General features: G+C 40.8%; 1 protein-coding gene across 8 annotated transcripts in view; it reads right to left on the minus strand.

The window, feature by feature from the left end:
- Positions 1-389: 389 nt before the first annotated feature.
- Positions 390-14,665, minus strand: part of LOC137377743 (fibronectin type-III domain-containing protein 3A-like) — a 225,332-nt gene continuing 211,056 nt past the window's right edge. For all 8 annotated transcript variants that reach the window (XM_068047739.1, XM_068047734.1, XM_068047735.1 and 5 more), the window contains 3 exons: positions 9,147-9,313; positions 7,270-7,391; positions 390-2,853 (listed from right to left, as the gene is read on the minus strand). In XM_068047739.1, coding sequence (XP_067903840.1) covers positions 2,536-2,853; positions 7,270-7,391; positions 9,147-9,313 — 607 coding nt within the window. In that variant the 3' untranslated portion in view covers positions 390-2,535. The remainder of the gene's footprint in view (positions 2,854-7,269; positions 7,392-9,146; positions 9,314-14,665) is intronic.

The raw sequence follows: 14,665 nt of genomic DNA on the forward strand, positions 1-14,665 counted from the left end.
CTATGCCCCATGGTTACTGACACCTCCGCTAAGGGAAAAAGTTTCTTCCTATCTACCCTATCAATGTCCCTCATAATTTTGTATTCCTCAATCAGGTGCCCCTTCAGCCTTCTCTGCTCTAAGGAAAACAACCCTAGCCTATCCAGTCTCTTTTCATAGCTGAAATGCTCCAGCCCAGGCAACATCCTGGTTAAAAAGATTTTGATAAATAGTCTAAGTTTGCAGTTTAATTATGATCCAAAACATAATTTCCCGTTATAAAGAAATTAAGTATATTTTTGAGAGAGAATCAGTTTAGTTTTAGGATCAGGATGCAGCAGTACACGACATGTGAAATACAGAGCTAAACATTTGCCAATGTCTGAAATAAGTTACAGATGTACGAAAGCTTAAATTTTATGTAATTAATTTACATTTTATTGGCCGTTATTAAATATATTATCTATTTGATAGTTACAGTTTAGTCATACATAGGAATGGCAGTTTTAACATGAATCTGTGAATGATTCCATATAGTACAATACATAAAGTTGAAAGCAATATTTAGTACATTAATGCCACCTAAGGTATGTTTTTGGAATGTATATTTATTAAAAACTATGCAACATAAAATACTACTGTACCCAGTACAATAAATTGCAGTAAGTAATCAACTTAATGCCAATCGTTGAAGCAGTTGTACAATTTGTGTTTACTGTACTTAAAACATCCAGAATCAGGCACCATAAGTTTCTTATGAAAATACTCCAGTCTAGAAATCTACCAGTTTCATACTTTTTTGACTACTTGCTAAAGCATAGCTTGCCCAGGTGTTGAAATGGCATTGTTTCAACCAACCACCACCAGAAAACAGCGAACCACCACCAATGTGGCTTATCCAATTTTTTTTTAAAAGCAGAAATCAAAAAGTTATCACCTTTGGCAAAACAGATCAAAAAAAAGTTCTACTGGGAATGTTTATTTTAACAGCATGCCACAATTCATTTAAGAAACAAAAAATAAACAGGAAATGAAAATACAGGTTCACCAAGAAAGAAAAGCATGTAAACCATTCTACAGGACTATCAAGATTCAAACATTTGTTTCTGTATGGTTATCTGAATATGGAAATACGTTAAGGGTTCCACTACTTTGAGAAACTTAAGTTAAGACTTGCTACAAGTATAACAATACATTCATACACAAACTTCCTGGACTTAACTGTAATAAATAAAATATAAAATGGAAGATATATATTTGGAGAGATTATTCTAGAATTGCACCATAAATGAAATTCCTAGCAGAAAAAAATATTGCTACTTCACAACACAGAATGACTAGCCCTTTCTTCACAAACCAACTGAACCTGCTGAAAGTGAAAATTTTAAAAACTCAGATTTCTTCCATATGCACATCATTAAAAACCAAATGGCGCCATCTCTGATGCAAAAGTAGTGGAATGTAATACTGACATTCTATATGATGGCGTATAATATGGTCATTTGGGTACTCTGCAGCATTTTGGAAATTATGCTTAGCAAAATGAAAAATCATCTAAAATTGCAAGTTTGTTTTGAGATTCACAATACCTTGGGGATGTATTTTAAAGGCTATGTTCTTTCCTCTATTTCTATTAAAGGGAAAACTTCGAAAATTACATTTTAATTTACTGTTTTTCTGAATATTGTATTCTTGGAAAAAAAACTGCACAGTTTGAACCAAACAGTGAAACATTTATAACAAACTGCAATTTTTATATTGCACTGTTACAATCAGAGACATTATTAATATGTGTGCTTTGCTACAAAGTGTTGCAGTTTTCTGCAAGCACATTAGCACTGAATTACCTTCATGGATTGCCAGAAAACAAAAAAGATAAATGCAAATCTGATGTCCAACATCGTCACCTCTAAGTATACAGGTGATGCAATTTGCAGGACCTCTTTTTTTCAAACTAACTGCACAGCACAAACTATATGGCTCCAAACTCATGTTCAATACACATTTAATTATCTGCAACCAGCAGTAGTTATGCTTTGAATTTGTGTAATGAAACCATACGCTCTAGAAACTTGCACTAAAGTAGTTATAACTCATCTGAAGTTATGACCACTAATAAAGCTCTGCTCTAGATGATAAAAACCATTGCTAGTCTCAATGTTCCCCACTATTGTTTAAAATTGGCTTTTGTCTCCTGCATCTCTCTCAGCTCTTTCAGAAGGGCTCCTTTTACAAAGCCTTTGTCCTAAACTTCTACTGGCTGGATAGCACTGGCTTGAGGATCTAAAATGCTAAGGCAATCCTAGCTGTCTGGACAGCAGCTGTTATGGGAGTTAGAAGCCTCAGATGACCTCTATGAGAATTGTGGCTTTGCTTGTGCACAGGGTTGTGCTACCACTGCCTCGCATTCTGTCAGCAGCAACAAAGATGGAAATGTACGTTCTCAGCATACAATCATTTCCAACTACCAGTTTAATTTGGATGATAAACTGAGACAAAAGCCAGAATTTTTATCGGAGATGATACAAACATAGCTGTTAGTGTGTTTTCCAAACTCTACTTAATTACAAAGTACTGAATAATGAAAGCAAACAAAATGGAAACTACAGCAAAGCCCGCAACAATCAGGGCAGCAAACTGCTCATCACTTAGTGTTTCCTTGTTGACCTTTGTGAGTTCTACGGTAGTTTCAGTACTACTTGAGGCGGATTCTTGTCTCTGAGATGAGAATGGCACAGTGGGACTGTAAGGTCCATAGAGTTCTTGCATTCCAACAGCATCTTGATACTGACGGCCAGCACAGACTTTGAACCTATATTCACAGTTTGTCTGAAAGTTTGTGAAATGGAATGAAGTCGCTGGCCCCTTGTACACCTAGATTAAACACAGAAAACAACATAAGTAATTCATTTCTTACTAAATGAAAGATATTTAAGCAACTCTTTTGGTTAATGTATTGATTTAGTGTGTCAGCTGTGGTTCACTTGGTAGCATTCTCGCTTGAGTCAGAAAGGTTCAAGTCCCACTCCAGGGCTTGAGCACAAAAATCTAGGCTGACATTCCAATGCAATAGCAAGGAAGTGCTACACTGTCAGAGGTGCTGTCCTTTGGATGAGACATTAAACTGAGGCCCCATCTGCCCTCTCAGGTGGATGTAACAGTGCCATGGGATATTCTTTTGAAGAACAGCAGAGGAGTTATCCCCAGTGTCCTGGCCAATATTTATCCCTCAATCAACATCACAAGAAACAAACTTTCTAGTCATTATCACATTGCTGGTTGAGAGAGTTAATGTGTGCAAATTGGCTGCCACATTTCCTACATTACAACAATGACTGCACTTCAAAAGTACTTTACTGACTGTAAAGTGCTTTGGGACATATGATGATTGTGAAAGGCTCTATATGAATGCAAGTCGTTAATTTTTCTTTTTTTTAACAGGACTATAACCACTCGTGAGCCAGGCATGACATGGGGCTGATAGAAATGAAGCATTTCCATGATTAAGTCAACAATAGCCACAGTACTCAATTTAATTAAGTGATGTCAACACACATTCACTTCATCCCAAACCTCAAGTTTATCAAGTTAACAAACAAATCGCATTTATTAAATTTTACCAGCCAGAGAAACAGATTTGGTTTAGGAAATGTGCACATCAATATAACAATAGATGTACCATGTTATTGCTCACAGTAATTCAGACTGATGTTTGCTCCTCCATTATTTATTTATTCACCACTGTCTGCTGTTCCATTGATTCATCAGTTCTCACTTCCTCATTAATTAATCTGTTGGTACTTCTGCTCCATTAACTGAATGATTGCTGGTGTGCTCCTTGCTCCATTCATTTATTAATTTATTGGTGCCCAATATTCACTTAATTGATTAATTAACCTTGCCTGCTTGTCCATTTATTTTTTGATGTGTTGGTATGCTCATTGGTCTATTAATTCACTAACTAATCTGCCTAGTCACTAATTCACCAGTGCCTGCTGCTTCATTTTTTAAATTCATTGCTGTTCCTACTACTGTATTAATTTATTCATTTGCTGGTATGCCTACTCTATTAATTAGCAATACTGTAATGTACATCAGTAATAGTCTAAGTGATACTACATGAGGATGTGATTGTCTCTGCTGGTTCAATCTTCATACTGTGTTTGTATAATGTCAAAAGAACCAACTTTGCTGTAAGTTAAATTCTCACATTTAAAAAAAATCCCCATGCTATCATTTCAAAATACAAAATTATATTCATTGATAAAACTTTTCAACCCTGCATTTGTCTGGCCTATGTGTCACAAGGAATCAACTAGTATATATTTGTAAATGTACAGGGTTTAAAAAAAAACACTTCCAATGTTAGCAAAAAATTAAATAGACTGTGCAGTAGCTACAAAAAAAATCTAAAACGAAAAGAAAGACTGTAAGTTACTGATAGCAACTTTTGGCAAATGAAACATGTATTGTACCTGAGCAAAATTTCCAGTTTGAAACACTGAATATTGTGAACATCACTAAAATGTTTATATTTAATAAAATAATTATCTTTCCAAGAATCTTAAAACAAAAATGACCAAACTGAGTATCAAATAACTGGTAAATTCAATTACTGCGAACGACAACTTTCAGACCCAATTAGCAACTCTACAACTTCATTATTGTCGCCAATTTATAAAAATAAACAGGGATGGATTCTTTATTAAAATTATTTAAATGTTTGAATATATAGTATCCATTTTGTTATGAAGCCTACAGGGCTGCATGCCATTAACTAATCCATTGGCAAGATCAAGCTAAAATTTGCCAATTATCAGTAGTTAGAGTTGTTTCAAACTTTGCCTTTTGTCTCTATTCTCTATATCCAAATTAGTGCTCCATAGAGACAAAACTCAGATTTTAAGAGCAGCTCTTAATATTGAAGCTACTAAGCTGTCAAGAGTTTCGCAAGAGTTGCTAACTTTGAGTTTTACTTGCCAATTTCCTGTGGCATTACGTATGAAGGGTCAATACCTGCGAGGGTTTAAAATGTAGAACATTCTTCTTCCCCATTCTAGTAGTTCAGATGTATGAAAAGCATCTCACAGCAAAGAACAGCTCGTTCTCGCCATGTACTGGCTATTTTGCCATCCTCTAAAAACTCATTACTCATATATGTAGTTGCAATATGGAAAAACAGCACTTATACATCCAACAGAACAAATTAATGAAATCTACAAGATTTAAAATTACAACAAAATCCCGAAAACTGTCTCACTGGGAAGTAGCCTGCATTAAATTAATAAGCCACTTCACAGAGTACGATAGAAAGCATGCAGTCATAGAGAGATGCAACACTGAAACAGGCCCTTCGGCCCACCGAGTCTGTGCCGACCATCAACCACCCATTTATACTAATCCTACATTAATCCCATATTCCCAACCATATCCCCACCTTCCTCAATTCTCCTACCACCAACCTACACTAGGGACGATTTACAATGGCCAATTTACTTATCAACCTGCACGTCTTTGGCTGTGGGAGGAAACCGGAGCACCCGGCGGAAACCCACGCGGTCACAGGGAGAACTTGCAAACTCAGCACAGGCAGTACCCAGAACTGAACCCGGGTCGCTGGAGCTGTGAGGCTTCAGTGCTAACCACTGCGCCGCCCTATGTCATATGAGATAAACCTCAAGGATTTCATTTAACGAGAGACAGAACCATTTATTTAATTTGTATCAAGTATCCTTATTCAATTTGTTATTTTATTCTTATGTCCCCTTTCATGTGTCTGGGTCCTGAATTAACTACATATTTATACACACCATATAAATTTCATGTGAAGTATGAAGGAAGCCATTCAGCCAGCAGGTAAATTATACAAATATTTATGAATTTATTTCTTCTTCTTCTTTAGCCTCCTTATCTCGAGAGACAATGAGTAAGCGCCTGGAGGTGGTCAGTGGTGTGTGGAGCAGCGCCTGGAGTGGCTATAAAGGCCAATTCTAGAGTGACAGGCTCTTCCACAGGTGCTGCAGAAAAATTTGTTTGTCGGGGCTGTTACATAGTTGGCTCTCCCCTTGCGCCTCTGTCTTTTTTCCTGCCAACTGCCAAGTCTCTTCGACTCGCCACACTTTAGCCCCGCCTTTATGGCTGCCCGCCAGCTCTGGCGAACGCTGGCAACTGACTCCCACGACTTGTGATCAATGTCACAGGATTTCATGTCGCGTTTGCAGATGTCTTTAAAGCGGAGACATGGACGGCCGGTGGGTCTGATACCAGTGGCGAGCTCGCTGTACAATGTGTCCTTGGGGATCCTGCCATCTTCCATGCGGCTCACATGACCAAGCTATCTTAAGCGCCGCTGACTCAGTAGTGTGTATAAGCTGGGGATGTTGCCCGCCTCAAGGACTTCTGTGTTGGAGATACGGTCCTGCCACCTGATGCCAAGTATTCTCCGGAGGCAGCGAAGATGGAATGAATTGAGACGTCGCTCTTGGCTGACATATGTTGTCCAGGCCTCGCTGCCGTAGAGCAAGGTACTGAGGACACAGGCTTGATACACTCGGACTTTTGTGTTCCGTGTCAGTGCGCCATTTTCCCACACTCTCTTGGCCAGTCTGGACATAGCAGTGGAAGCCTTTCCACTTTTATTTATACCCCAGATAAGTACATTTATTTATTTCATTTTCAGCAAGCTGGTTAAGAATGATGACTGACTTATTTTAGTTTAGTTTAGAGATACAGCACTGAAACAGGCCCTTCGGCCCACCGAGTCTGTGCCGACCATCAACCACCCATTTATACTAATCCTACACTAATTCCATATTCCTACCACATCCCAACCTGTCCGTATATTTCCCTACCACCTACCTATACTAGGGGCAATTTATAATGGCCAATTAACCTATCACCCTTGTCTTGAACACTGGGTTAAACATTGACAAATTATTTTTGCTGAAGGAGATCAAGGAATCAATGGCTTGGAGAAGTAAAAAATTACTTCTGCAAGTTCTTTCCAACTCCTAACTTGGTCATCACAGGTTTGTTTACTGAAACAAATGGATCTGGGAGATGGAGTTGGGAGGGCTAGGTCACTTGAGAGAAACCATCCTCACATACTAACGAATAATCTTGTGGCACAGTAACATCTATCTACTGCTGTTAAATAGAAAATTTCAACTGAAATTGAAAACTGACAGAACACCTGGCCATGACAAGAAAAGTGTTATAAATAAAGTATTTAATGTTGTAAGACGTGTTGGCATATTCAAGACTATTATAGATGGAAAAATGCAACTGTACCTGCTCTGTATCTCTCCCAATAATAATCTGAAGTGTGTAAACAATTGCATCCCCTTTCATTGGCTGTAGTGCTTCCCATGTGATTTCACAAGTGTTTTCTTCCAACATTTGCACTCTGGGAGCTGAAAAGGATAAAGAACACAGCTGTTTACAACATAAAACAAAGTTGTTGGCTAACCAGAAAAATCCAAAAGTCAACAATGACAGTGCTCTCTTCTGTTGACGCTCACTTACTTATAAATGCAAAACCAACGCAAATAATTATCTTCAAGCATATATTTCCCAGTTCTAATTTCCACACTATGCAAGAATCTGCAACGCCACTTTAGTAATTTATGTCACTTTGAATCGTATAGCCAAACATTAATTCGACCAGGTCTTTCTCATTATTTCAATATATGGAATCCTTTATGTATTAAAAGATTACTCCGAATTAACAAGGGGAAATTACTGAGGTGTGAAGTATTTGTATGGTATGGACCAGTGAAAATCATGCATTTATCTGGATAGCTACTGCATTTTAAATTCTTCTGCAATAGTTCCCCTCCAAGTCACACACCATCCTGACTTGGAACTATATCGCCGTTTCTTCACTGTCGCTGGGTCAAAATTCTGGAACTCCCTTCCTAACAGCATTGTGGGTGTACCTACCTCCTATGGACTGCAGTGGTTCAAACAGGCAGCTCACCACCAACTTCTCAAGGGCAATTAGGGATGGGCAATAAATGCTGGCCTGGCCAGCGATGCCCACATCCCATGAATGAATATGAAAAATAAAGTTCTATACTAAGCAACCAGGCTATTCCTTTGTTATACAGAGCAGAACTGAAGGCGGAATAACAAAACTACTTCACTGGAGATAAAAACAAAATACTGCGGATGCTGGAAATCTGAAATAAAAACAAAGTGCTGAAAATATTCAGCAGGTCAGGTAGCATCTGTGGCGAGAGAAACAGAACTAATGCTTCAGCTCGATGACCTTTCATCAGAACTGGAGAGACTGCCTTCAAAATTTAGAGAGAAGAACAAAAAGGAATGATCTGTAATAGGCTGGAGAAGAGATTAAAGAACAAAAGGCTTCATGTTGCAAGGCCAAAGGGAGAGGTAATGGGACAAGTCACAAAAGATGTGTCTAGAGGTGGTGAGTGACAGGATAGCTGCTGTCTGAATGCAAAGTGAAGGAAACAAGAGAGAAATGAGAGAATAGAGCTATCTTTAATTCAACAAAGCATTCTTCTGCTACATTGAGTGACATTATTCCTGCTTTCATAAAACACAATCAAATGTTTATTGAGTGATAATTGTGTGGTGTACGGAAATTCGCTGGAAAAGGGCAGCCTTTTAATGACTTGGTCTACTAGTTCCACATAAGATTAGGAGCAACACAAACCAAACTGTTCATTTGAAAATATTTATTACGAATACTTCATGGCTTTCATGACCAATATAATACATCAGACCACAGTGGTATTTTCCTTTGTAAAACTTCAATCCTCCATCAGTTCATGTTGTTGCCCCACAGGCCATTAAGAATTTTTGCTTTACTTCATTGCCTTTGATTACACCATCATTGCCTAAAAGTAAATACTGATTCATCGTGACATATTTTGAAAAGTGACCTTACAGGAAAGCCTTCCTTAAGGCACAGAAAATATCACTGTAATTTACTATAGTGATTCAATGTCCTTTTTCGTAGATGGGTGCAAGAAAATCACACATTATAACTTAACAAGAATAAAACCTAGATATCAGATGAATTCAAAAGTTTTCTGGTTGCTACTTTCTTATAAGGAAACCATGATCATTTCATATTGTCCGAGTCAATGTTGTTAAATCTAACACACATTCGATAAAACAGCCCTTTCACAGATATCTACCTTTAAGCGGAGGAGGAGGAGATTTGGTTGTGGTGAAAGTGTAAACTTCAGATAATGGTCCTTCCCCAGCATCATTGTATGCTTGAATTCTAAACTTGTAAGCTGAGGACTCATTCAGTCTCTGTACTTTATATGTATGACAAGGCCCGCTATAGATAGAAATGAACCTGAAGGATATATAAAAGATAAAATTATATTCAAGCAACTGTAAAAGGCAGTCTAAAGCGCTAACCTTAAAAGTAAATTGTATCACTTTATCAACATAATATTAAATAACTAGCTACACAAGCAATAAAGTATTCATGTTACATAACAGCATGGAGGTCATATGAGTAAACATAATGGAAACAGATATTTTCATAGGGATGTACAAACTAGTTCTAGCATCTGAAAGACATCACTACATAAATAAAAACTTTATTTATAAATCACCTCAGATCAGTAGGTAGTATAGCTTATTCCAGGAATCTCAAGAGGCCAGAGATGGCACGATCACATTATAGTGGAACCATAATCTATCAGACTAAGCAGTGCTTAGGCGTGTTAAACTGGATTCTCTGCAACAAACACCAACGGTCATGCATGCCCCCACCTGCCAAGAATGAGGCACATTAATTTCGCCACATGGACATTAAATTTCAAATTGTTGCTGGGAAGAAAAGAAGGCCTCTGACAAGGGGTTGCCGGGCCCCTGGCTGGAAAGACACATTTACACATTAACAGACCGTGCTTGTAGACAAAGGAGCTACTCCCTGCTCCAATTCAATCCACAAACAGATGTGGTCAGACCAATTAGTCACATGACCAACTGGCTGTTGCAGAGTTTGAACTGAGTGTTTTAAATTGGAGAGGCAGTGTTCGAATGGAGACAAATCAGAATGCTCCTGGACTGAAGATGACCTCCTGTCTGTCTGCTCCCATCTCCTGAATCCATTGAAGACACATGAACACCAAGAGAGAAAAGTCTCCTACAGTGAACAAGATTTAAGAAGAATACTGGGCCCCAACGAAAAGCAAGATCTACCTACCAGCAAGGACTCTACAGTGAGCTCGAAGGCCCTTAGCAAAAACTCTTCAGATATTGCCTCAAACATTTTCACTTTATTTCTTCTGCTCTTTTCTGTCCTTATCTGCATGTGTGCATCGTGTATGCAAGCTAGCGTGGGCGTGTCGAGTATCCATAGGCGTTAACCGAATTAGAATTTAAGTTTAATAAAATTTCACTTTTCTTCTTTAAACCTAAGAAAGCCTGTTTGTGCTGGTTTCTTTGCCTTATAATTGGAAAGCGGTGAACAAGGATTCACCAAGGGGGAGCTAAAAACACAGTGTGTTTAAAATTAAACCCTGTTACATTAAGACCAGGTGAAGGCTGAAAGGGACCCCTAGACCTCTTTCTCACTTGGCCATAACAGAAATTTGGGTGCTAGCGTCCGGAATTGACCCACAAACGAGAGAAATTAGAAATGGGAAGCCAAATTGCTCCCAATCAAAAAAACAGCAAGCTGAATACAGGTTTTCTTGTGGTTGTGAGTGCTTGAATACTAACATGTCTCCAACTGAAGCCAGCAGCTCTCCAAGCCAGGATGAAGTAACTTGGGATAAGTTAAAAGCACTGTGTATGGAGGAATTGAGGAAAATGGCTGAGCAGTGTGGGATCACTGTACGTGGCAAGGCTAGGAAGTCTGAACTCCTAAGGCTAGTGGCCAACCATTTTCCCCTTGAATCTGAAGCAGAAACAGTGTTAGAAGCAGACCCAGACAGGGCACTGCTAGCAAAGATACAATTGGAACAAAGGAAACTTTAATTAGAGAGGGAGAAAGAAAGAGCCTTCCAGAATGAACATGAAGAAATTGAAGGCGAGAGAGAGAGAGAGCGAATGAGAGAGAAAGAGAGAGAAAGAAAATTCCAGAAAGAATGCGGAGAGTTGAAGCAGTTTGAGTTAACTGGGTGGGGGGGTGGGGGGTGACAGAGTAACCTCAGTGAAAGCATGGCCAATATGGAGGAGCAAAATTCAGAGCTAGTTACAAAATTGTTAAAACTGGCTCATTTAATTCCAAAATTCAATGAGGAAGAGATGTGGAGGAATTTTTTTGTGCCTTTTGAGAAACTGGCAAGGCAGCTAAAATGGCCAGTTGAGACCTGGTCTCTTTTGCTACAAAGCAAGCTAACTGGAAAAGCCCATGAGGTTTATTCCCTGTTGCCAGTTGAGAGTTCATCAAATTATGAACTGACCAAAAATGCTACCCTCGAGCATATGAATTAGTACCCTAAACCTATTGTCAAAAGTTTAGAACCCTGAAGGAGCAAGCTAATCAAACTTATCTGGAGTTTGAAAGAAGCAAGCAGCTGGCTTTTGACCAGTGGCTGAGGACTCAAAGTACAGCTCGGCTATAAGAATCTCAGGGAAGTAGTTCTGTTACAGGAATTTAAAAACTCTCTCCCACTCTCCATAAAGACCCATGTAGAAGAGCAGCACGTTCAGAGAGCCCGACAAGCGGCCGTTGTAGCTGATGAGTTTGCTTTAATTTATAATAAAAGCAAAATACTGCGGATGCTGGAAATAAAATTGCTGGAACCACTCAGCAGGTCCGACCCGACCACCGAACATCAAGCCACTGTCCAAAGGACTGTCACTGATCTCATCTCCTCTGGAGATCTTCCCACCTCATAGTCCCGCAACCCCGGACAACCTGCTTCTACCTCCTTCCCAAAATCCACAAACGGGACTGTCCCGGCAGACCCATTGTGTCAGCCTGCTCCTGCCCCACTGAACTCATTTCTTTGTATCTTGACTCTATCTTTTCTCCGCTGGTCCAGTCTCTTCCCACCTACATCCGTGACTCTTCTGACGCCCTACGTCATTTTGACAATTTCCAGTTTCCTGGTCCCAACTGCCTCCTCTTCACTATGGACGTCCAATCGCTCTACACCTCCATCCCCCACAAGGATGGTTTAAGGGCTCTCCGCTTCTTCCTTGAACAGAGGCCCAACCAGTCCCCATCCACCACCACCCTCCTCCGCCTGGCTGAACTTGTTCTCACATTGAACCACTTCTCCTTCAACTCCTCTCACTTCCGTCAAGTAAAAGGTGTTGCTATGGGTACCCGCATGGGTCCTAGTTATGCCTATATTTTTGTGGGATATGTCGAGCATTCTTTGTTCCAGTCCTACTCAGGCCCCCTCCCCCAACTCCTTTTCCGGTACATTGACGACTGTATCAGTGCAGTTTCCTGCTCCCGCCATGAACTGGAAAACTTTATCAACTTTGCTTCCAATTTCCACCCTTCTCTCACCTTTACATGGTCCATCTCTGACACTTCCCTTCCCTTCCTCGACTTCTCTGTCTCCATCTCTGGGGATAGGTTGTCTACTAATATCCATTATAAGCCCACCGACTTCCACAGCTACCTCGACTATACTTCTTCACATCCTACCTCCTGTAAGGACACAATTCCATTCTCCCAGTTTCTCAGTCTCCGACGCATATGCTCTGATGATGCTACCTTCCATGACCGTGCTTCTGATATGACCTTTTTCCTCAACCGAGGATTCCCCCCCACTGCTGTTGACAGGGCCCTCAACCGTGTCCGGCCCATTTCCCACACCTCTACCCTCACACCTTCCCCTCCCTCCCAGAACCGTGACAGGGTTCCCCTTGTCCTCACTTTCCACCCCATCAGCCTCCATATCCAAAGGATCATCCTCCGCCATCTCCAGCGTGATGCCACTACCAAACGCATCTTCCCCTCCCTTCCCGTCAGCATTCCGAAGGCATCGTTCCCTCCGCGACACCCTGGTCCATTCCTCCATTACCCCCACCACCTCATCCCCGTCCCATGGCACCTTCCCCTGCAATTGCAGGAGGTGTAATACCTGCCCATTTACCTCCTCTCTCCTCACTATCCCAGGCCCCAAACACTCCTTTCAGGTGAAGTAGCGATTTACTTGTACTTCTTTCAATGTAGTATACTGTATTCGCTGCTCGCAATGTGGTCTCCTCTACACTGGGGAGACAAAACGCAGACTGGGTGACCGTTTTGCGGAACACCTCCGCTCAGACCGCAAGCAGGACCCTGAGCTTCCGGTTGCTTGCCATTTCGACACTCCCCCCTGCTTTCATGCTCACATCTCTGTCCTGGGATTGCTGCAATGTTCCAGTGAACATCAACGCAAGCTCGAGGAACTGCATCTCATTTACCGATTAGGCACACTACAGCCTGCCGGACTGAACATTGAGTTCAATCATTTCAGAGCATGACGGGCCCCCCATTTTACTTTTATTTTTAGTTATTTTTTCTTTTTTACATTTTTTACAACTTTTTTTTTTCATGTTTATTTCATTTCATCTTGGTTTGTTCAGTTTGCTTACCCACTGTTTTTTTCATGTTTGTACTTGCTGCTGTTCAATATTCAGTCCGTTAACACCCTATTTGCACTAATGCTTTGTCTTCCAACACACCATTAACATATTGTTTGCCTTTGTTCCATGACCTTTTGGTCAGCTATGTGGCCTTGTCCAATCTACACCTTCTCCTTTGTTATCTCTTGCCCCACCCCTGCCTCACTTGCTTATAACCTTTGACATTTCTAATATTTGCTAGTTCTGAAGAAGGGTCACTGACCCAAAACGTTAACTCTGCTTCTCTTTCCACAGATGCTGCCAGACCTGCTGAGTGGTTCCAGCATTTCTTGCTTTAATTTATAAGTCGGTTTCCCAGGGGAGAACCTTTCCTGATCACCCCCACAAATCCAAAAAGGACAAAGGGTGGGAAGGTGATCACTGCCTAGTAAGTCCTGGAAGAGAAAGGAAAGCAGGAGGACACAGGGGTCCCTCTTCCAGCCAAAAAGGAAGGTGCTGTGAGCAAGAGTGAGACCCGGAGACTTGTATGCTTCCACTGCAATAAAACAGGGCATTTAAAAGCTGACTGGTGGAAACTAAAGGGGAAACCAGTAGGGTTAATCAGGGATAAAAGCAAGAAATGCTGGAAATACTCAACTGGTCTGGCAGCATCTGCGGAAAGAGAAGCAGAGTTAACGTTTCGGGTCAGTGACCCAAATCAGGTTAATCAGGGCACACCCGCTCAGTGCAGACCCTGATGGAAAGCACAGAACAAGCTGTGACTTTAACTGCAGTAAGAGTGAGACCCAGGAAGCTTACTACTGCAAGTTCGGGAAAATTTAATATGATTCCTGAAGGTTCGCAGGGTTTTGTGTTTGAAGGGAAAGTAACCCCATACTCCTCGAGTGGGCCAAGCAAGCCCATAGTGATTCTCACGGACACAGGGGCCACTAGATCCCTTTTACTGGGAAAAAGCCTGACCTTTCCCCCAGAGAGTGCAGTGAACACCAGAATGGTAGTAAATGGTATTGGAGGGCAGTGTATGCCTGTACCTGTACACCGGGTGCACCTGGAGTGTGACCTAATTTCGGGATCAGTGACCGTAGGGATTGTCCCTAGTTTGCCTGTGGATGGGGTTGACCTGCCCCTAGGTCATGATCTGGCCGGGATGAAGGTGGTA

The sequence above is a fragment of the Heterodontus francisci genome, chromosome 15, assembly GCF_036365525.1.
Source record: "Heterodontus francisci isolate sHetFra1 chromosome 15, sHetFra1.hap1, whole genome shotgun sequence".
Classification (NCBI taxonomy): Eukaryota; Metazoa; Chordata; class Chondrichthyes; order Heterodontiformes; family Heterodontidae; genus Heterodontus; species Heterodontus francisci.